Source organism: Miniopterus natalensis, chromosome 3, assembly GCF_054644295.1.
Source record: "Miniopterus natalensis isolate mMinNat1 chromosome 3, mMinNat1.hap1, whole genome shotgun sequence".
NCBI classification, from domain to species: domain Eukaryota; kingdom Metazoa; phylum Chordata; class Mammalia; order Chiroptera; family Miniopteridae; genus Miniopterus; species Miniopterus natalensis.
Genome location: NC_142083.1, coordinates 86,526,197 through 86,550,522, shown reverse-complemented (window position 1 = coordinate 86,550,522; position 24,326 = coordinate 86,526,197). Strand labels below are relative to the sequence as shown.

The 24,326-nt window shown below is 44.4% G+C and overlaps 1 protein-coding gene across 1 annotated transcript in view; it reads left to right on the top strand.

Moving 5' to 3' along the window:
- CLEC16A (C-type lectin domain containing 16A) overlaps positions 1-24,326 on the top strand; it is a 196,166-nt gene that overhangs the window by 52,934 nt on the left and 118,906 nt on the right. The window contains exons 11-12 of the mRNA XM_016197595.2: positions 8,680-8,806; positions 12,589-12,689. Coding sequence (XP_016053081.2) covers positions 8,680-8,806; positions 12,589-12,689 — 228 coding nt within the window. The remainder of the gene's footprint in view (positions 1-8,679; positions 8,807-12,588; positions 12,690-24,326) is intronic.

The window sequence follows — 24,326 nt, the reverse complement described above, 5'->3', positions numbered from 1 at the left end:
TTCTTCGTCTCCCCTCCCCCTCTGTTTATTGCCTGTCCTTGCTGCGATTGCTGGAATGGAGAACACAGAGGGCAACTGAGAAAATCCTGGAATTTGTGAAGTCAAAGACTATTGGGAGGTCATGCCTGCCATTTCCCTGAAAAGTTTTTCATTTAGCAAATATTAATCAGAATGTACATCATCCCAGGCAAGTTGATGAATTATTGTTGTTATTTTTAAAAATCAGTGTCAGAGTATTGGGGAAGCTCTTGGATTTGGCCAGAGTTGTCATAACGAGAGGCAGAAGTTGATGTCCTAGTGTCCTCAGGCTTTGTACATTCACACTGTTGTGCAGCCATCGCCGCCATCCAGCCCCAGAACTCTTTTCATCTTCCCCAACTGAACCTGTCTTTATCAGGTGGTTCCCCATTCTCCCTCCCCAGCCCCTAGCAGCCACCATTTCACTTTCTGTCTCCCCGAGTTTTTGACCCTTCGTAAAAGGGATCATACAGTATTTGCCCTTTTGTGACTACCTTTTTTCACTTAGCATAATGTCCTCAGGGTTCATCCAGGTTGTAGGAAGTGGCAGGATTTCTTTGCTTTTTAAGGCTGAACAATATTTTGTTTTGGGGATAGACCACATTTTGCTTATCCATTCATCCATTGATGGACGCTGGGGTTGCTTTCACCTTTTGGCTTCCATGAATAATACTGCTGCAGACATTGGCGTGTAAATCCCCTTCTGTTCTGGAGGCTTTTGTGGAAGCGATAGAGGCCCAGGAGGGGCTGGGCAGAGCATGCTGGAGCCAGAGGAGCTGGAGATTCTGGTTTCTTCTTCCAGCATCGCAGCCTCACCAGCACATTCCTCCACTCCCAGAGGCTCAAGACTCTAGTTATGTAATAGGGTCACTCACCAGAATGGGTTGCTGGAGCCTTCAAGATTATGAGCCATGTTGCCTGGCACAGAAACTAATACCACACAGATGCTTATTTACACAGTGCAGCCAATGGGCAGTGCGGAAGGGGAGCCCACAGCAGCTGGGTGGGGGCAGAGGCCCACCACGTGAAAAAAACACACAAAACTTCTGTGCCTCAGTTTCCCCTTCAGTAAAATTCAGAGATTATGTTAGATCTGCGTTGTTCCAACTGTAGAGTATGGAGATTTTTTTAGGAGGGACAGAGTGGGCCTTAAAGACTGTGGTAAGAGGATTCTTGTTGCATGATTAGTTCCAGGGGAACCTCAGGTTTGGGGTGCCATGTCTTTCACACCTCTCTCCCATTCCTAAACCTCCCTTTTTCAGTGCACATAACCAACCTGGATGCCTTTTTATTTATTCATCATATATCTTATTTTCAAAGTTGCTTTCTATTTATATTGGTTTTATGCGTATAGTAGTATTTCAGATTAAAAGTAAAAAATATAGTATAAAGAACACCCATTTTCCCTTTACCCAGTTTCACCTTTTATCATATTATACCCCATTTGCTTTCTTATTTGCTTTCTCATTTTCTCTCTCTCTCTCTCTACACACATGCATACGCACACTCACTTGCAAACATCCTTTACATCCTGCCCCTTCCCTCCTAAATCCTTCAGGATGCATTTGCTAAGGATAGGGTATTCTCTTTCATGACCACAGTACAGTTATCAGCTTCATAAAAGTTTTCTACTGTCCATGTTCTAGTCTATCCATTGGCCCATTAATAATGTCCTATATAGCGTATTTCCTCCCTCTAGTACCCAGTTCAATCTAGGGTCAGGTTGTGTCTTTTAATCATCGCGTCTCTTTAGTCTCCTCTACACTGGAGCATTGCCACAGCCCTTCTTTCTTTTTTACAACATTGACATTTTTGAAGAATACAGAACCTTCCCCTCCTTTGCTTTAATAAAATGTCCCTCATTCTGTCTTTGATGTTTCTTTGTGATTAAATTGAGGTTATGTGTTCTTGATTGGAATATGGCATAGGTGACTTCATGTCTTTCTTGGGGTGTCACATCTGGATGTCCTTCTGTCCCTCCTGGGTATTGTTAATTTTGGTCACCTGCTTAAGGTATTGCCCAGTTTCTCCACCATATAGTTACTTTATTTTTTCTTTGTAACTAATCAGTCCTTGGGGAGACACTCTGAATATGCAGATATCCTGTGCCTCATTAAAATTCCCCCTTAGACTTGGCATTCATTGATAATTCTTGCCTGACCCAGCCTTTACTAGGATGGTGGCAAATGTTGACTTTTTAAAATCAGCACTCTCTTCATATATAAAAGTCAGCCCTCAGCATTCTATTGTTAGTAAGATTCCTCCTTTCTCCCATTTATTTATTTATCTCTCTATTCTTGGCACGAACCTATGGATTTCAGTTTTTTAATGCTTTATATTTTATTACTGTATTAAATTAATATGATGCTCAAATTGTCCCAGAGTTAGCCACTGGGAATCCTTTCAAGCTGGCCGCTATGTCCTTGTGATAAGCCCCCATCATTTTTTCAAGCAGTCCTTACACTTTCTGGAGTAATAAGGTATTCCAGGTTCATCTTGTGTCTACTCTGCCCATCCCTGCGATTAGACATTTCTCTGGAAAGCCCTGGTTCCTCTCAATGGGCAATGGTATTAGAAACCAAGATCTGGGCACTAGATGTGCTCATTGCTGCTGGGTTGTCTGGCTTTTTGGCCCTTTCCAGGAACAGAGCTAGGAAATATATGCATGTATATGCATAAAATACACACTTATTCATGCATACATTTACACACATACAAATGTGCACATACATATACATATTTTAGAAATCATAAGTTCATACCAATACCTACGGTTCTGATCAATTTCCAGAGGGCTGTTTCCTGTCTTCTTCCATTTCAGATTTGTATCTCTTCCATAGTGAGAATTCTGACTCCCAACAATGTCACATCATGGCTAGATTTATTTTCTCAATCCTCTAGACACATCTAAAAAGTTACAGTTATTTATCATTTAGTAAACAAAGAATTCAGAATTTTTTTGCAATTCCCACCCAATCCCCAGTACTTCACCTATCTCCAAACTGAGGGTATAGAGTTAAGTATTGTGTTTATGAACTACTTGAATTAGTCTGTCCTCCCTTCCTTTCTTTTCCCCTTCAGGGTATGTACGCTATTCATTTGAAATAAATGTGGGTCTTTATTCATTTATTTTTTTAGTTTAGGGTTTTCCCTTCTCATTCTTATTGATTTAATTTTTAAAAAAATATATGGAATATTAACAAACTCAAAACTGTCAATAGGTATGTTTAAAGATGTGTCCCTCACTCCCCTATTCCTTTCATTCATTCTTCCTGCCTCTTGTATATAAGCAAATTGATTGCTTTCTGGCATATCCTTCCTGTGTTTCTTTTTGTAAAAAGAAGAATGTGTGCCCTGGCCAGTTTTGCTCAGTGGTTAGAGTGTCGACCCACCGACTGAAGGGTTGTGGGTTCGATTCCAGTCAAGGACACGTACCTCAGCTACAGGCTCAATCCCCGGCCCCGGTCAGGGCACATGCAGGAGGCAACCAATCAATGTATCTCTCTCCCATTGATATTTCTCTCTCTCTGTCTCTCTCTCCCTTCTACTCTCTCTAAAACAAAATCAATGGGAAAAATACCCTCAGGTGAGGATTAACCAAAAAAAAAGCAGCATGTATGTGTATATCTTCTTGTTTCCCCTTTTTTCTTACACAGAATAGCACACTGTTTCTGCTCTTTGGTACTTTGATCTCTTCACTGAGCGGTATCTCCGGGACTCACTCTGTATCAGTTCACAGAGTTCTTCCTCATTTCTTTCTACAGCTGCACTGCGTGCATGTACCATCGTTTATTCAGCCAATCTTTATGTTTGGACATTTAGGTAGTTTCCAGTATTTTGCAATTACAGATAATACTGCAGTGAATACCCTTGTGTGTGTGCATTTTCTTATTGCTGGAGGTATATCTTCCAGATAAATTCCTGCAAGTGGGATTGTTGGGTTGAAGGGTATGGTAGTGATTTAGTTTCCTTTTTTTTCTTTCTTGTGTCTTAAAAGTTTTTATTTATTTATAGTTTCCTTTTAAAAGGTATTTAAGTAGCCCAGCTGGTGTGGCTTAATGGTTGAGCGTGTCAACTGATGCACCAAGAGGTTGCTGGTTCGATTCCCAGTCAGGGCACAGGCCAAGGTTGCGGGCTCGATCCCCGGGAGGTGGTGTGCAGGAGGCAGCCAATTGATGTTAATTCTTCTTTCTCATCGATGTTTCTATCTCTCCCTCTCCCTTCCTGTCTCTCTAAAATCAATAAAAACATATTTTAAAAAATAATAAAATGTATTTAAGTAAAAAAGTGAGTTCAAATAAAATGATTAAGTAAATAATAAATAGTACAAGCAACACACAGACATGGCAAAGTTGTAAAGGCAGGCAGATGACTGAAGTTTGAGCAGAGCTGGGCTAAGTTATTGTCCCTTTAGACTCTAAAATAGAAACCTGGTTTGGGTGGGGGCTCATGGTATAATAACTGAGGTTCAGATGGAGCCCTCTGGGAGTTTATCACCGGAGCCTGAGTTTTTAGTGATGGTCAGTGGAGATCTGAGTTCACATGAGCCCACTGATCTGCTTTTCCCAGAGGCAGCAGCATAGCATGTGCACCCTGGGGAGGGAAGCAGGCATGATGTCATCTCGGGGGACGGGGGGCAGAAAGCTATGCAGAACCATGCCGGGTGTCCTGGTGTGGCATAAAGAGTGGTTCACTTGACCCTGAATCACCAGAAAAAGTCAAATCCTCTTTGGCATCCTCTTTTAAAGATGTCTGTAGAATTTATTTGGGAGCAGTGAGAACCTGGGGAGACCCTCTCATGCCCATGTAGCCTTTTGCATACAGGGAGTTGGCAGACCCTAGGTAAGAATCACTACTTTTAAGACTTGTTTGGATAAAATTGTTTGGCATTGGAAGAACTGTTCTATATTCATCTAGAAAATTAATCTAAATGGAACAGCTCACTCCACAACTATGCTGGCTGGGTCAGGAGTATATAAGAGGGATTGGGGTGCAGCTCTGAGAACTAGGGTGACCCAGCCGAGGTTTGGACACCTCATTCTGTGTGGAGAGGCCCTTCTAGGCCTGGGCCTGCACCAGGACGTGAGGTCCAAGATGAGGGGGTGGAGCAGTCCTGGCTTTTGCTTTTACTTTTTTAGCTGTATTAAAAGTCACTGCTCTTCTGGGTTTCCGTTTCCTCATATACAGTATCCAGGACCAAGCCAGTGGTTCTCAGGCAGCTTCGTGTGAAGTGCCAGAATTCCTGCAAGGAGCGTTAGGGGCCTCTGAGGAACGCTTGAGGGAACCTGTGGTTTGGAGACGTTTGGGACCCACCCACTCTTTACCTGGAACAGCTTTCATTGGCTTATGGGGTGGTGTGCCCCAGGAAATTGTCCAAAATAATATCCAACTGCTTAACAAAGTTTGATGAGCACTGGGCTGGATCATCTTTAACCTCTCTCCTCTGCTCCAGAATTCTGATACTGTCCAGGGAGATTAACAACTGAAAGGGAACAGCAACACCCCAGCAGGCTTACTCTGCAGGCCAAGGGACTAGGGCTTGGCCCTGTAACTTGGGGGCGGTCCTTGGAGCTGAGTTCCTGCCCTGACAACTGAGCTAGGAGGAAGGGGAGCTTGCGGTAGGGCAGGAGGCAGGTCAAAGGTCACAGGGCAGAAACCAGAGTGGGAGGCTGGTGCAAGTAGTTTAGTTTGGTAGTCTTCAGATGTCCTTGCTGGCACACCCTATCCATGAATGCAAACAAAGAAATACATAATTCATTCATGAATCTCCCAAATATGTATACATTTATTTGTACTAAATTATACATTTGACATTACTGTGCTAATGTTATGTACATTATAAAACCAACAAAATAGATTTTTTTGAAGATGAGAATAATTAAAAATAAAAGAGGTACTGCCCAGTGAATCATTTTGCATATCCACAGAGGTATCTGCACCCCACTGTGGAGAGGACTGGGGTAGCTGGGGCACCTGAAGGAGGTTGGTGGAAGTGAAGATGCAAGGACAAGGAAGATTACTGTTCCCAGACAGCACTCTACCACCTCCCGCTCGTTGCCGTATCCATGTGCTTCTTGGACTACTGTTTACTCAGTAGCTCTCTGTAAATCCACTCACTTGTTTTTTTCTTAAATTTAGCCTCATCCTAAGCAGAAACACCCACAAAAGAACAGATTTTCTGTGCAGTTAGAATTTTCTTCTAATGCACATTAAAATAAATACAAAACTATGCAAAGAAAACATTTGTCCACATACTACTTAAAAATCATGTCAGCCCCCACCTGTGTAGTGGGGGACAGCCCTATGGGGGACTCCAATCTGTGGCATCTGACTCCAGACCTCAGTTGTGGGGAAGGGGCTGGTGAGAGCAAGGCCCCCCGGCCCCTGCCGAAGTCTGGGCCCATGTGAACGTGAAGGGGGTGACTCCATGCCACAGGATAGTCTCAAGCAGTCACTCCTAAGAGTCCCAGAAGGGTGATGGGGATGTGATACCTCCCTGTGAGAACACTGCACAAGGATGCAGGATGGGTAGGGCTGTGGATCACCCCAATATATGCCACAGCTGCTAGAGCCTCCCGCATTGGGCTAGACCAGTCATTCCTTTGTCCATTCTTCCATTCCAGAGATGTTTATTGAGCACCTGCCATGTGCCAGGCCCTGGGTTAGACACTGGAGTTCAAGTAGAAAACAAGGCAGCCACTCTTGTGAAGTCCACATTCCAGTGGGGAAAGGCAGGCAGGCAACAAGGAAACCAATAAATATAAAATATAAAATCCAAGTAGTTATAAATGCTATAAAGTGAAATCAAGATGGAGGAGGGAACAAATTTATACGAATTTCAAATAATTTATGTAGCGCTACTCCCCTCCTTGAGGAGATAGAACATAACTCCCCACTCCTTAAGTGTGATCTGTGCTTCATGACATGCTTCTAAAGAGCAAGGAATGAAAGGAGAAAAGTACCTTTCCAGTGGAAAAAAATGAGCAACATACGCTTGGCCAAGGGATGCAGATAACATTAGCAGTCATGAGTCATGTTGATACCCTGTACCCTTGATACGATGTGATGAGAAGGGCACTTCCCCTCTGTGGTCTTCCTCCCAGAAATCTATAACCCCAGTATAATTATCAGAAAACACCAGGCAAACCCAGATTGAGGGGCATTCTACAAATTACCTGACCAGTTCTCCTCAAACTGTAAGGTTATCAGAAGCAAGGAAAGTCTGAGAGAGTGTCATAGCCAAGAGGAGCCTGAAGAGACGTGATGACTAGATGTCTCTGGTATTCTGGATGGGATCCTGGAACAGAAAATGGGTATTAGGGGAAAACAAAGGAAATCTGAACTTTGAAGTATGCAGTTTAATTAATCATTTGAAGAGGTAAAGGAAAAACAGGTGGAGGTGGTCTCCAAAAGGTCTCTGAGGTGGTGACACCTGAGCCTTGAATGATGGGATTAAGTCATGCCTGGGTAGGGCAACTGGGGGTGAGAGCATTCTAGGCAGAGGAAATAGCTGTGTAAAGATCCTGGGGCAGAAACATGCTTGGGCCGGTGAAAGAAGAGTGAGAAAAGCTCAGCACAGCTGGAGTGGTCTGGGTGGAGAGGGCCAGGAGGTGAGGTCAGAGGTGGACTGGTGCCAGGCTGTCCAAGCCTTCACACTATGGAGGCATTGGGATTTCATCCTGGATGTGATGGGAAGGCAGTGTGGAGTTTTGAACAGAAGGGTTGACATGAGCTAATTTCCGCTTAAAATTACTTGGGTCTGTGTAGAAAACAAACCAGGCAAGCAAAAAAGGAAGCAGTGGCCAAGTGGGGCCCTGTGTGAGTCCAGGGAAAGACGATTGCAGAGGTCATGTCAGAACCCAGGTATGCTCCCCATCTTTCTGGAAACAGAAATACAAGTTCACATTTCAGTCATCTTCCTCCCCCCCCCATTTTGTCTCCTGAAGATGGGGGAAATGAACTGAACTCTGGGTTCCAAGAACTGAGTATTTGAATGTCTATAACCCACGTGTCAAAGAACTCTGTAACAGAACACCTTATAGCTCAACAACCATCCATCTCTAATTCAAGATGTTCTTTTTTATTGGTTCATGCCTTTTTCTGAAAAATAAAATGTATCCTATGCTTAAGTCAGTTGCTACAAGTTGCCCTTCTTTAATTGGGAAAAATAAAACATGGTTCCTAACCTCTCTCTGCCATCCAGAAGTTGTAAATAAAAAGGGGAAACAAAAGGCTCCAGTCACATCCAAGCTTTTTCTAAAGTGTATGAACAGTTTCAGAGTGTTTTCAGTGAATTTGGTTATGTTTTATTAATCACATATTTCTTCTATGCTGCCTCAACTCTTTTGGAAAGGAAGTGTGGTATCAATAAAGTAAATTATCTTTTTTAAAAAACCTTGAAATAAAATAAATTATTGCAATTTGTGCTTTCTTGTCAAAATCAGGGCCTTGTTCTTGGTGATGCCAACATGAAAGGAAAGAGAGGTTCTGGTCTTTGTCTTGTATTTCCCCCCAGCATGTTGGTGGTGCTCCTGTCATCCCTGTTGAATATTTGCTTGCCATGTTAGGAGCAGTTTCTGGGGTTTTGTCTCAAACATGAGTATGTCTTTAAATTTAGGTCTGGGAAGTGGGGCTCATCCTAGTCTTTGTATTTGCTTCCAGAGATAGAGATGGTGATCATGGAGCGCAGCAAGCTCCCAGAGTTGGCCAGCACCTCCATGCAGGAGCAGAACACCACAGATGAGGAAAAGAGCGCCGCCACAGGCTTGGGAAGTGTGCAGTGGAGCAGGTAGGAGGCCCAGCCCTACTGAGCTTGTGCTGATGCTGGGGCGGGGCTGTCCACAAGCCAGCCTGGCAGGGCGGGTACTGCTTAGTCTCTGGGATGAGGAGATGGGCTCAGCAGTGAGGGTGGGTGCCTTGGCTGGGGTGCCCAGTAAGAATAACCCAGGGCCTCTTCCCACCACCCAAATGGTCTCTTCTGCCTCTCAACCGAGCCATCTTGCTTCCTGCCTTTCCCTCTTCGTCAGCCCTTGGCCACCAGAGATTCAGCTCCTCTTGAGAGGCATGGGGACAGAACTGGCATTCGACAGTGTGGTGCTCACCCCCTGGAAAGAGAATGAGCAGGACGTGATGCCACCCCCCACGCACTGCAGTGCCGGGCCCTGTTCCAAAGGGCATGAGCTGCCTTGTAACCTTGTACTGGCCATTCCTGGAAGGCCCTGGGAGCAGTGTTTGGGTCTCCCTGTCTCATTCATTTTCTGCCTCGGACTCGGCTGTCCGCAGGGCCTGCCCTCATGACTCAGCCAGTGTGATTTAATGCTGCTTCCACCTTTGACTTTGTGCCTGATAGTTGGTTTCAGTGATGGTCTGCCAAAGCTACATCCTCATAAACCTTCAAGATGCCACATTCCCTGGAGCCCTGCTATAGCAGCACCCCTTTTGGAATGGACTTGGGTAGAAGGCTGCTGCCCAGTGTGCAGCGAATTGTTAGGATGGCTCCTCATCTGTTGGACCCACTGCACAGACCCCTGTAATAACCTCCTAACCCTATTTAGTGTTAATAAACACACAACAGCACGGTTTCTCTGTCAGCCTATAAGGAATTCATTTCCTAAACCCTGAAGGTGGGGTGGTTGAAATTCACACAAACCCCCATCCTATTTCTTAATCCTACTCGACGTGAAGCGTTGAAGCACACTGTTTGTTTTCTCCACATCTTATTTATCTCTGCTTGGCAGATGTTTCAGTGACCTGACAGGATTAATTTTTATCAGATGCACAAGGAAGTCATTTTTAGTTTTGGCTAAATAGAACACACTGGAGTGCAGTGTGGGCTGTCAGTTGTTGTAACTTACAAAGACCTTTTTGATTTTGCTTGGCAGCAAAAAATGTAATTCCTGAAGCTCTGAAAATTAAGGAAAACATTCTAAACACAGAAAGAAAGGGGGAAACAACCTTTAGGTGCTTGGTGCAGCATTAGTTAGAACATGAATAATTGGAAAAACCACAAATGACTAGAAGTGGGGGTGCTCAAGCAGATGAAGGTGTATCTGCTTAATAGATTATTGGCTGTTGCTTCCAAGTGAATACTGTCATGATGTGTTCGGTTTCTTAGGATCCAGTAAGTGGAAACACAGCACATATTTTGCATAGTATGGTAAAACTATAGCTTTGCTAAAGGAAGAAAAATATCTATGTGTAGTCTCAAAAAAAAAAAAAAAAGGTGAACAGACCAAAATGTTATGTTTGAATGTTGGGGTTAGAACTTCTTTTTTCCCAAATTTTAGTGAAGAGAGGGATTTTCTTAGAGTTGATTGAGATTGTGCCTTAACTTTTGGTGACTTTAACTGGCATCTTCTACCACGTGGTTTATAATGGAAGCTGATCCTGGTGCCTTGAGTTGGGCCATAAGCAGGCTTATGGCCCCGGGAACGTTTGGTCCAGAGTCCTGCTGTCCTGAGACTGAATGCCAAGGAGAGAAGGTGGGGAGTTGCCTTCTCCTTTGCAAAAGTATTGAGTTGTTGGTCATTAGAAACACCTCCAAGGACTTCTGTCCTCCTAGTTCCCAGCACTGAGCAGGGAGGAGGGCGCTGAGGATGAGGCAAGGGGACAGTTTGTTCTTGACATGAATTTGGATCTTGACATTGGTCCACTTGTTTGAATAAACACCGTAGTACAAAGCATAACTGTTCTTGCATATGGGCTGTATCTGCATTCAGGGTGAAATATAGGCCAAGAAACTAAAAATCATTCAAAATTTTTTCTTTAAAAAAAAAAGGCATTGAAATGTGCAAAGAAGGAAAAAAAGATTTCCATGATGCCAGCATTCAAAGGCAGCCGTTACTAACATTTTTGTTATTTCCCGCCAGTTTTTTTCAATGCCAGTTTAGTGGGGATTCTGCCCTCCTTCCCCCAGTACCTTACACCATACCATGTCATTTCCTTCTTCTTCTTTTCTGTCTGATCACATCCCAGACTCTCTTTTGCTTTCTTGTATTCTCAGTAAACAAAGCACAAATGGCTTCGTAGTGTTGCCTCCCATCAGAGATGCTGCATTCTCCCAACCCTCGCTCCACTCCTGGGCGCTGGTTATTCACATTATTCCCAAATGAAAGTGTAGTCCAGACTCCAAGCAGCCTCTTTACAGGAAAATACTTTCTACTTTACCCCACTTTTAATTTGAAAGTGCTGTTGCTGTGGGCTTGCAAAAACCCAAATGCACACATTGCAAAGCTGTTCATGCATCTGAAAGGTGATGCTTGATCTGGGGCTCGAAAAACAGCCGGGACTTAAACATTCCCTTTAAGGTTATTCCTTTAATTTCTGCGTGTCCCTTGTTGGTTTGAAATGTATGACAAGTACATTTGCACTACTTTCTCTTTGGCATTTTCAGTGTAATATTCTGAATCAATGGTACATTTATGGTGTTCAAAGTTCAAAAAAGTATAACAGGTTATGCACTGCTTCTCTGTCGCACTTTTTCGCTCTCCCCAGACAACTGGTGTTGACAGTACCCGTGTATCCTTCAAGGGGTCAGGTGTGCCTTTGGTCACTTATCAAGGCGCTCTGCTCTCTTGGCTTCAGCCTGGCATCCAGAGGGGCAGCCACAAGCGGTCACAGGATCAGAGCGTCTGGCCCCAGGGCCAGAACTGTGCATATTCTGTTATCCTTGTGTTGAAGAGCCTTTCCAGGCCAGGCCCTTTGCCTGGAAGGGCAGCATTTGGGGTGTGCGGTTTGTGATATTTGCAGCCACTCTATAGATCTCACCCACAAAGCATCAGAGGTGAGAGACCTCATCGATTCTCACCAGCCAGGGAAAGTTGGTCCAAGAAATTGCTGGGCCAGGACCTGACAAAGTAAGATCATGGAGAAATGTCCTTGAAGTATTCAAAATAGAAATCAAATAGCAGCTCCTGTATACTAGCGCTTTGCACTGTGTATCTTGCCCTATCGTAAATGCCTTTCGGTCATCATTTCACTTGTATCCTCGTAATAACCCTATAAGGGTTTAATCCCCATCTTACAGATGGGAAATGGAGAGGTTTTAAGTAATTTACCCACAGGTTTACAGCTAAGAAGAGGCAGAATCAGAATTTGAGCCCAGGCAGCCTGGCTCCAGGGCCCACATTCTGAAATTGTTCCAACTTGGTGCCTTGTCTGGTATTGCTAGTCTGTCACATTGCCCTGTTTTCTTAATTTCTTGTCACTCTTTGCCGTGATGATGTGGTCCATCTGTCCTCAGTCCCTGCCCATTGGCACAGGAGTGCCACAGAGCAAGGATATTGTATCATTTATCCCTAGTGTCTGGGACAGCTGGTGAATAATTGTGGAGTGATTAAGTGGTCTGTTCCTCAGTCTCTTTCCCCCTCAAAATAGCAGCTTCTAATGGCAGAGCCTGTCTCTCATTTGTCTTGTGTCCTCAATGCCTGGTGTTAGACTGCGTACACGGTGGACTCCCTGCATGCTGGTAGTAGAGCTAAGAGGCAAAGACTAGCACCCCATGTGCAGGTAGGAGAGAAGTGTCCACCTGTGTGTGCCACAAAGCTTACGTGTGTCCTTCCTCTTTTCCAGGCCCTTCCTGGACATGGTGTACCATGCCCTGGATAGCCCAGACGATGATTACCACGCGCTCTTCGTGCTCTGCCTCCTCTATGCCATGTCTCACAACAAAGGTAAGCCCGCTCACCTCCTTGCCCTTCTGGCATCCCTGCCCTCCTGGCATCCCTGCCCTCCACTCTCTGGAGAGAAGAAGAACTGCTTTTCTTGAGGAATTAATTCCCTTTCTGCTTTTAGTGAACTCCCTCAAAACTTCTCTTCAACCTTGTTAGAATTTCTCAGGTGTTTTTCTACAGACTAAAGCCACAGGAGTTGGTTATGTAGGCAGTATGGGGGGAAAAAAGATTCAAGTGTGATTGTCTGACCCAGACACTGTATTCACACTGTGGTTTTCTTCTGACCCCTTGCTTTACAACTGCCTTAGTGTCCAACCTCTTTCCTAACATCAGAATTGAAATTAGTCAAAGTGTAATCTTGTTTTTGCTATTTATAATAGTTGATGTTCTCATTCTGGGTTCCTAGCTAAAATAGACTCTGGGTGGATTGTGTGGAAGCGTAGGTTTCCTTTCTAAAGAAAAGTGTGGTTCTCTGGCTTCCTCTGTTGAGACTGAGTGGTCAGGATCAGACTCCTACAGACTCAACAGATTTGATTAGGATTCATTCATTCACTTCCTCCCTGGGAACAGCCTGGTGTGTGCCCTACCTGGCTTGACAGGAGCAAGTTCTGAAACCTGCACATCAGAACCTCTCCCAAGAAGAAATCAAGGATATTTCTCTGGCCCCTGCCATGAGCTGGGCTTGGCATAGATGAGACTTTGCATCAAGGGATGTTTTAGTAGGTTTTTCATAAGCTTATTGGGAAATAAGTAGAGGTGGGTTTTACTAAGCCTGTGAATGGCTAGAGACATTTAAAAAGCGCTCAATGCGTATCAGCACATCAGTTCACATCCCTCTAGAATTGCCTTGTTCTTTTTAATCATATGTCTGTGCCATCATTTATTCTGCCATTCTCTAATTGAATGGGACTGAAACTATTTCCAGGCTTTTCCTTATTTTTTTTTTACAATATATCTTTATTGATTTCAGAAAGAGGAAGGGAGAGGGGAGAGAGAGTTAGAAACATCAATGATGAGAGAGTAGTCATTGATCGGCTGCCTCCTGCATGCCCCCGACTAGGGACCGATCCCGCAACCCGGGCATGTGCCCTGACCAGGAATCAAACCATAATCTCCTGTATCCTAGGTTGATGCTCAACCGCTGAGCCATGCCTGGCCAGGCTCCTTCTGTAGATAGGACTGACCAATGATGTTCTTCTCCCTCCACAGTCTCATTCACTCCTATGGCTTCTGTGATACCCATTTGCTCCTGGCTTGGTGCCTGGCACACCGGAGCCCTCAGTTATTGGGAGTAAACAGACCTCCAAGAGACTGAATTCCTGCTGGTTGCATGCTGGACACTCTACCTAGGTGTTTCAGCAACACCTTGAAACAGTCTGTCTATACTATACTTATCCTCATAAATATACCCTAACATCATCATACTTCCTGCCATTTCTGGTTTAGTTGAAATTGCCAATGAAGGTTGAGACTGCCATGACCTTTTAGCTCCTTCCCTCCTTGGATCCCAGCATTTAGTCATCAAGTTTTGTCAGTGCTCTCTCTTCAGCCTCTCTGATCAGTAGAATTTAGCTCAGGGTGACTCAGTGCTTGGCTCTAAGCTAGGTGCTGGAGGCGAGAACCAAAGGCATAAGAGCAAGAGAGATCTGGGCACAGCATTCCGGTGGCTATTATCACAGCCTTCCCAAGGGGCCAAACATATTTTACAGTCCATCCTCCATGGCACTGCGAGGTAATCCTCTGTAAGACTGTGTTGACCATGTCCTTCCCTATTCAGAAGCTTTAGTGCCTTCTTCTCTCCCTTAAACTTCATCCTCCTATATTTGTCATTTACAGTATCCAGACTTCACCCATCATTCCAACTGGATTTGATCCCCCTGACTTCCCTTCACAGACTCTGGGCTTTGGCCCAGGGGTTGACATTTTTATGTAGTGATAGAGCTCTTTCATAGAGATAAACTTGCTGTTGTGCTCATTGAACTCTTGAATGTTCTTTTGGTTGCAAGCAACAGAAACCACCTTTCATTAACCTAATTAAAAGGGAAAGTCTATAGGATGGCCCCAGGGGCAGCTCATAGGGTCCAAAAAGTTGCCGAAAAACTAAGGGAAGAGCAGGAACTGACCAGCTCTGAGGACTTTTCTCAAGGTAGATACTGATTTGGCCCCAGCAAATCCCAGGCTGGAAATTGGCCTTCATTCAAGTTTCAAATTCTTAGGCAAGAGCCTGATTGTTCCAATTTGGTATTGTGTCTAACTCTGGGAACAGTCAGGTATGGCTAGAGGTCAGAGTTACATAGCACAGAGTTGGCCCCATGGACTCAGCCCTGTGTCTGGTACTGTTCCCAGAGAAAGGAGCTCTTTGAATGCCTGGCAGCCACCCCAGTCAGTGCCGACATGCCTACCTGTTTCTGGCTGGTTGGCCACCTTCTTTTATTTGTGTTTTTTCTTACCATTTTCAGTATCCCATCACCTGCACCTATTAAAATGTTGCTTGCATGTCAAAAGTCCTCTCAAAAGTCACCTTCTCCAGGAAGTTTTCTCTGATCCCTTCAGGTAATAGTCACTCTGGGTTAGTACCAGCTAATGTGGCAAGCACATTGTGCACAGTACTCAATTCGATTTGCTAAAATTTGGCTAAGGATTTTTGCATCTGTGTTCATGAGTGATACTGGTCTGTGGTCTTCTTGTAATTCTCTTGCTAATTCTCAGAGATATGCTCATTTTATGAAATGAATTGTGAAGTATTCCCTCCTGAATTTTCTGGAGGGGTTTTTGTAGAACTGGTATTATTTCTGCCTTAACTGTTTGCTAAAATTCACCTGTGAAGCCCTCTAAGCCTGGAGTTTTCTTTGATGAAAGGCTTCTAACATCTCAATTTCTTTAGTAGGTATAGGGCTATTGAAGCTTACCTGTTTCTTCTTGAGTGAGCTTTCATAGCTTGTATCTTTCAAGAAATTTGGTATTTCATCAACACTGTCGAGTTTATTGACATAAACTTGTTCGTTATATTTCTTTTTTATCCTTTTAATGTCTGTAGGATCTGTAGTGATAGCCCCTTTCTGATTCATGGTATTAATAATTTAGGTCTTCATTTTTTTTCTGATCACTTTGGCTAGAAGTTTATCAATTTTATATTAATTTTATTGATATTTTAAAAGAACTTTCTTTTGGTTTTATTGATTCTTCTGTACTGTTTTTCTGTTTTTTATTGCATTAGTTTCTGTTCTTATCTTTGTTTCTTACCTTCAGCTGCTTACTTCAGATTTAATTTACTCTTGTTGTTGTTTCTTAAGATGGAAGCCTAATCATTGATTTTTAAAGCTAATTTATTTTATCTTACTTTTCAAAGTAGCATACAGTAAAGTTAACTTTCTGTGGGTAGTTCTATGAATTTTAGTACATATATGAAGTTGTGTGAGCACCACTATAATTAATATATGCTACAGTGTCATCAAAAAATTCCCTCAAGCTATTCCTTTTCAGCCATTCCCTCCCCGTACCAGTCATTGATTTTTAAACTTTTGTTCTTTCATAAAATGAGTTTAATGCTCTAAATTTTCCTCTAAGCACTGCTTTAGCTGCATGCAATAAATTTGATATATGTGGTTTTTATTTTTATTTGGTTTAAAATATTTTGTAATTTCCTTTCTGATTTTTTCTTATCTTTGCTATCATCTGTGTAATTTCTAGCTATGTTTCTATTACTGATTTTTCTCCTGGTTTGGTTTTGGGATATCTATGTATCTATCTACCTATCTATCTATAAGGTTGACAGTTGTGAATCTTACATTGTTAGATGCTAAAGTCTTTCTTCCTTTTAATATTTTTTTGGCTTTATCTGGGACATGGATAAGTTTCTTGGAATCACTTTGCTCCTTTTCGAAGCTTGCTTTTAAGCTTTGTTGGTGTGAGTCCAGAACAGCCTTTAGCCTCAGGCTTACTTGGCCACACTCCTGAGGCAGTCCCCTTCTGAGGACTCTATGAGCCACTGTTAGGTCGTTTTTCCATGCTGGCTGGTGGGAACATGAACAGTTGTCAGGCCTGGGTGAGCTCCAGGGATCGTTCCACCTGCTTCATCCCAGTAGATCTTCCCCTTTCCTTGCTTGCACGCACAGAGAGAACTTAGCTGAAGCCTCAGAAGGAACCCTCTGCAGACCTCTACAGCTCTCTCTGTTCAGCTCCCTCCTCTCCAGTACTTTCTCCAGTACCTCTAGCAACCTTGGCCTCCCTCATCTCCAAACTCTGCCTTCTCATCCCAGAAAGACCAGAGGCTTTGCTTGGGTTTTCTCTCTGTGTGCTGAGGCCTGGAAACTCTTTCTAGACAGTGAGCTGAAGTACTGGGCCCACTGCCTTTGTTTCCTCTCTCTGAAGGTCACTCTCCTATACTGCCTGTTGTCCTGTCCAGCGTCTCATAACCATTGTCTTAAATATTTTGACAAGCTTTTTAGTTGCTTGAATCAGGAGAATAAATCCAGTCCATCATGGCTGGAAACCATGGCTTTAAAAAACACACACACTTTTATTGAGGTATAGTTGACATACAATAAACTGCACATATTTAAAGTGCACATTGATAAGTTTTGGCATATGATACAACCATGAAACCATCACCGTAAGACTGTGTACATATCCATCACCCCAGGTGTTCTCTCCTGCTCCTTTGTCACCCCTCCCTCTCCTCTCTCACCTTCTCCTCAAGCAGCACTGAACTACACCCCATCACTATAGATTAATTGGCATTTTCTAGAATTTCATAGAAATAAAATCATGCAATATGTACTCTTTTTGTATGGCTTCTTTCAATCTACATAATTACTTGGGGATTCAGCCATGTCGTTGTGTGTATTGGTAGTCATTTCTTGTTGTTGTTGAATAGTATTCTGCTGTATGAATGTACCACAACTTGTTTATCCATTCACCTGTTAATGGGCATTTGGGTTGTTTCAAGTTTTTTACCATTACAAATAAGCTGCTATGAACATTTACGTACAAGTCTTCTATGGACATATATTTCCCTCTCGTTTGGGTAAATACCAAGGAATGGGATGGGTGAATTTTATGGTAGTCATATGTTTGTTTGTAAGAAACTGCCAAGTTGTTTTCCAAAGTTGCTATACAATTTCTATCCTGTTTTTAATTTCCATGAAGTTGCCATGGCACTTTTTTATACCATTTTCTTCTTTATGTTTCCTTTCCCATTCTGGACTGCCAGGTCTCTAAAGGTAAAAAGAGACCATGTCTCTCCCAGTGGCCCTTGCAGCACCCACCTGTATCAGTCAGCACTCAGCCAGAATTGGTTGATTGTCTCAGCCATGTAGCTGCTCCCTTAGGCTGCTGTCTTCTTCACCGCCTGTGCTCAGAGCCTCAGCAGGGAAGGTGCTGCCTGGAGGGTGAAAATGCCAGGCTCTGGGGGGCCAAGGGGCACAGGGGTGGTTGGCTTTCCCTATGGGCTATCTTCTTAGAGAGCCACCCTGTGCTGGGAAGGGGAGAAGTCGTGGTTTGTACACAAACGCTGCAGTATTCCTTTGTTCAGTGCTGTGGCCCAGAGAGGCAACCCTCCCAAGGTCCTACCTGGGGAACCTACCTTTCTTTCTTGGGGATCTCTTCTTAAAAGAGTGGGACTGTCTGGCCAGTGTGGCTCAGCAGTTGAGCATCAATCTATGATCCAGGAGATCAAGGTTCGTTTCCTGGTTGGGACACATGCCCGGGTTACGTGCTTAAGCCCTGGTAGGGGGTGTGCAGGAGGCAGCCGATCAATGACTCTCTCATCATTGATATTTCTACCTCTCTTTCTTCCTCTCTCTGAAATCAATGAAGACTTTTTTTTTTTAGAAGAGTGGGACTGTATTTTTGAGGACATTTAATTCTATCTTTTGTTTCCTGCTAACACCATTTATTTATTCATTCACCCTTCTAACAAATATTTTTGAGGCCCTTATTAGATGCCAGGCATTGTGATTAGTATTGAAAATACAGTGGTGAACCAAACAAATATTATCATGGAGGCAAGTGTGACTGTTTGGAGGGAGCATGGTGAGAGTGGTGGGAGGGGAAGGTAGAGTGACAGATGAGCAGAAGCAAATCATGGCAGATAAGGAGCTCAGATTGTATTCTGATGCGGTGAGAAGCTCTGAAGGTTGTTCAAGGAAAGTGTTGTGTAATCTACGTGGCTTACATGGGTTTGCTTTCTTTTGAAGGTGACCATCTGTTTTCTCTGAAATCTCCTTTGGTTCCAAACAACCATATAGTCAAGTAGTGCATGATGAATTCATTCATGTAGTTATTCAATGAACACATGTGGGCCCCAACTGCACCCCAGGCAGTATGCTCAGTATGGGGGCTATAAACTCCAGGCCGTCTGAGGCCCTTGCCCAAGAAAGCAACCGTCTGGTACAAAAGACTTATAAGGAGACTGCATCATAGTGGAGGCTGAAGTATCTGGTGGAGGACATGTTCCAGACCCATGAGAGTCAGGGAACACTTCCCAAAGGTACTTGGGCCGAAGGTTTAGGGGGCTGGGAAAGAGTGGCCAGAAGGTTGAAAGGATAACTGGCAAAGGACAGAGCAAAAAGGGGCATAAGAGCCTGTGATGATGCATCATCAGACAGGTGGGCAACATGCCCATGGTGAGCAGGTGCTCTGAGAGATGGCTGGCTGGAGCCATTCTATGGGGAGTAGGGTGGGATGGGCAGCATCTGTTAACTACTGCCAGCTGGGTGGGAGCTGCTAAAGGATGGTTCAGCCAGGAACTGATCTGATCCTCTCTGCATCCCTCAGGATGGGCTCAGGGTTGTTCAGCCAGAGGACGGAGATGTGGACAGGTGTGGGCAGTGTTGAGGTGAAACTGAAAGGCTTTCTCATCGTTTGACAGATATTTGCTGAACACTTACTATGTGCTAAACACTTACTATGTGCTTATAAGACACTGTTGTGAACACTAGACCAAGTTTGATGAGTCTTATTTAAGTGAACAAGAAACTAAATTGTGATTGTGCAGTGATAAAGAGTAAACCAGTGCTGATGGTGCAGGGTTACTAGCTAGGGCGGTCAGGGAACACTGCTAGGAGGAGGGACCATCTGAGCTTAGGCCCGAAGAGTGCAAAGATCTAGGGTAAGAGTGTTCTAACAGCATGTGCAAAGAGCCTACAGGTTTGAGGATCAGAAAGCAGGCTGACGTGAGGCTGACCAGGGGGCCAGGACCAGATTGTAAAGGGCAATGAAGGCTATGAAAAGGAATTTAGATTTTATTCTGAGCTCAGTGGGAAACCCCTACAGGATTTTTAATTAGAAGAATGGCATGATGGAAATTTTTGAAAGAACCCTCGCTGCTGGATGCAAAGTAGATTAATTGGGGTCGGAGAGTGAGTTGCAAGAGGGAAGGCTGGAAGGCTTGTTAGGAAACTATTGCAGTGGTCCAGGCCTGGGCTAATATGGATTGAATTACCATGTTGGCTGTAGAGATGGGGGAAAATGGGAGGTTTTATGATATATTTTGGAGCAAGAGCCAGACAAGCTGATGGATTGGATGTGGGGATTGAATAAAAGGGACACTTGAGCAACTATGTGGGGCCATTTACTAAGATGGGAAGACAAGGAGAGGAGCAGGACTGGGGGAGGGGGAGTTCTGCTTGATTTGCATGGGAGGGGGCACCAAGGAAGAAAGAAGTCTGTCTGATGCCCAGATCCCTGACTCCTGCCACTGTGTGGCTGGTGGTGCCATTTCTAGAACCACTGAGCATGGAACATGGAGCAGTTTGGAGAGGAAGCTGGAAAGTTCATGTTGGATATTCTGAGGCCCAGGTGCCTGGGGGCAAATTGCCTAGTAGGGGAGTTACCACCTAGTTTATGCTCTAGTCCTGGCCTGTGGGCACAGGGTCTGCATTTGGTGGTGGTGAGGGGTTTGGTGGTAGTGGTGTTGGTGGTAGTGGTAGTGGTTGGTTGGACTTTTGATTGGGCAGCAGGCAGTTAGCTGCACTTAACTTTCAGCCTCTTTTCCAGATCCATACCCTCCAAGCAGGCCCCCTAATGAAATGGTCTCTTTCTGATAGATTTTTCATCATAAGACAATTTTAACATAAAAGCAACGTTAATAAAAACCAAATGTTAGCTCAGGCCTTCCAGTAAATCATAATAGATTAGATGCTGTACCGAAATGAATATCCCTCAGTGGAAAGGGTTGACCGGTTGGAGGAAGGCGCTCGTTGTGATTCAATTGGGCCACATAATGAATTCTGGTTCATATCTGTAATAGAAAATGCAGTCTTCTCTCTTTTGTCAGGTCTGCAGAGCCCTGGCCCAGGGAGAGGGGAGGTTTGTAACGTTTGTATTCTTAAAAGTTCTCCCCACTTCACCTTCCACCCTTTTACTCCTGCCCCTCCATTTATTATTGTTTACCCAAAAGGAATTGGGCTTGTTTTGTTTTGCCGAGAAGTTACTGGAACATAGATGAGAGGTATGGGAAAGGTTGAAAGGTAATAGGATAAAGGGAGGCTTTCGCCATGCAGAGAGCTGGCAAAACAACATTTTGGATCTCGACTGACACATAATCAGAACTGGAAGTACATTGGAAATCGGCCCAACATCTGGTTAGTTTTCAAAATAGTTGGTCTATAGTTTTCCAGAGCTGGCAAGGCTTGCGTGACTGTAGCCAAGGAGACCTTGCCTGGTCAAAAGGGAAAATTATTTTGACCATTATTTACCTAGCATTATTGTCTCTTTATCCAGGTTTGATTGTCTACTTCTTATGTAACTTGGTCTGGGTCTTTCTTTTCCACCCTTTGCTGGGGGCTACTGCTAAGGAGGAAGAATCCAGAAATCAGAACTTAGAGGGGGAAGCTTAGTAACTGGTTACTAACATCTCGGAGTTCCACCCTTCCCTTCTTTTTGGATTCTTTGGATTAGTTAGTTGGGAGTTCCACCCCCAGCCCTGGGGTTGTTGGGTGGAAGCAGAGGAAAGGGGAGACCTGTCCTGACTCATTCAGCAGAGCAGGCAGGAAGGGAGCAAGGAAGCATGTGGTCTGCTGGAAGTCTGAACTTGCTAGAGTGTCTTCCCAGGCCATGGAAAGTGCATCTGGGTTTCTTTGGAATTTGTCTGTCACTCGGCACTTAAGGGTTGGAGCAAATAGGACAATATATTCCCCACAGTGTTTATTTCAGTCAGAGGGAAATGGCTAGCAAAGAAACTCAAGTTTGCAACAAAACCTGCCTTTCAGTGACTGAACACCAGTGTTTGTGTGTGTGTGTGCGCGTGCCTGTGTGTGTGCACCCGTGCACATATGAGCCATTTTCCCTTTCATATGCATATCTTTGTCATATGTGACATTGACCTTGTTCATTCACAACTGTCAGCTGTCATTTTGTTTGGACCCAGAAAAATGTGTGGAGCTTTTGAATTGCTGCACAGGCCTTGAAAGCCAATTGCCAGGGTAGGATAATTCAGAGTAACAGAGGGGGTTTTAGAGGCCATGGTGGAGAGAGAGGGAGAAGAGAAAGAAATGAGGAACCTGGCCCAGGAGGAACTTTGGGGAAAGAATGGAGATGTTCGAAGGGGTTTTTTAAGACATAACTTTGCCAAATGGTGTATGAAATCAATCCTGCTTTCTGTTTCCCCATGGCTGTTGATAAAATCCACCTCACATAGAATGTGTTACATTACCAAGTCTGTGGGGAGGAAAGTGCCAGAGTGTGGAGATTACCTTGAGTAGCTGGGGGAATGGAGACCCTTCAAAGTCAGCAAAGAGAGCACAACCAGATCATGTCACCTCCTCTATCTGCCCTCTAGGGATCCTGGCATCCACGACTTGCCTGTCCCTCCCCACCCTTCAACATCTGCCTCATCACTTCCTCCCAAAGCTTCACCCCGCCCTCCCCAAGCTCTGCCACGGTCCTGCAGTCCCTCCTAGGCCTGACAATTTCTGGCCATCTGTGCAGCTCAAGGAGAATTCCTCAAAAAAAATTCCTCTGCACTCTGCACCCTGCTCTCTCCACCTCCACCTGACCACAGTGTGGAAGGTACCCTGAGGGAGACTGAGCCCAAGGGCACTGTGAGGCTTTGGAGGTGGTGGCTCACCCTGCAGGTAGTACCACCTCCTCCTCATCTGGATCCTGTCTACCTTTGTAATTTCAACCTTGTCCTAACTGTGCCTCTAACTAGCTCTGTGACCTTGGGGATGTGATATAACAGCTCTGGTCCTTAATTTCCTCACTAAGAAAGCAGTTATACTGGAATCTGGCCCTGTGAAGTTCTAGAAGATTTTTAGTCCCCTGGGGTCCTCTGCCCCCTTCACAGAGAACATAGCTACCAGTTGAGGAAGGTCAGAATAATCTTGGAGTGTTTTTCTTCCTGTTGAGAGAAGATTGTGCCACAGATTTTTGTCATTTTTGACAAGTTCTAAGAGATTAGGGGCAGTAATAGGAAGAGACAAAATGGAGCTTACCATAGAAATTCAAGCCCTGGTCCGAGTCTGTCTCTCTCTCCCTGCTTCTGCTGGCCACCACCACAATCCTGAGGGAGCCAGCAGCTGGGCGTCTTTGAAGAAGGATGATAGATGGTTGGTAATAAAGTTGGGTGATGCACTGGGCAGACAAAAGAACTGGGTTTTTTCCCCAGAACCACTGACTGACAGTTCCCAAAAGGGCCAGAAATGAAGATAGACCTTTTTTTCCAGAGATGACGGTGTTGACATCTCTGGAAAAAAACAAATGCCAAAAAGATTTAGTTAACATTCTTGCCATTTAATAAACCAGAATGCTTCAGAGTTAGACATTTCACATCAAAATGGGATAGAGAATCCACAAATTAAATTTTCATTGCAATCAAATTTTTTGACAGAAGCTATGGTGGTGGGGCGTGAGAGAGAACTACCCAACTCAGGCCCTCCAGCCGTCCCTCACCCGTGTCATCTCCTTGGCATGACTTAGCCTCTGGTTCGGAGCTGGAAGGAATTCAATAAAACAAGATATATTGTTATGGTTTCTTACGTCAATGTGGGGGGCGTCGCTTAGAATCCAGACAATCCGCTCTTCAATGCTATCCTCCACTATTTTGTCAAGGTTCTAAATGAAGCGTCAGCTAGTACTCAAGGGGCCGTATTTCAAGAGTTCCCAGAAGTGCCACCTTCCCCCCTTTTGTAGAATAACAGGAAAAGACGTGCTTCGAGCACAAACAATCTGTTCAGCTCTCCAAGCTTGGACTAGGAGAAATGTTTGTTTCTGCAAGCCTATTTTCCAGAGCTTTGTTAGATGAGAGGATAGGATTTGGAACGCCTCTCATCCCACATGTGGCCTGTTAAAGTAGCCCTCACAGGGCTTCCTGTCACCCCAGCTTTCAGGTCTGCTTTAGGGGAAATGCCACTCTGTTCACAGTAGACTCTGCATGCTTCCCTCCCCCCCCCCCCCCCAGGCCTGTCTTCTGTCTTTTCTAAGCTGTCAGTTTACACTGGAGGAAACGGGATTCCTTTGCCTCTTAAAGACAGAGCCACCCCATGGATTTCATGGTGTTTGTACCTTTCTGTAACAAGGTTTAGCCTAGTCTCTTTCTGCAGTGCCACCCCCTGGCCCAGCGTGGCACCTGCTGCCACCTGTGCATGTGTTGAGTGCTAGGCCCAGCTCTTTGAATTTGATGTTAAGAGCTTGAGG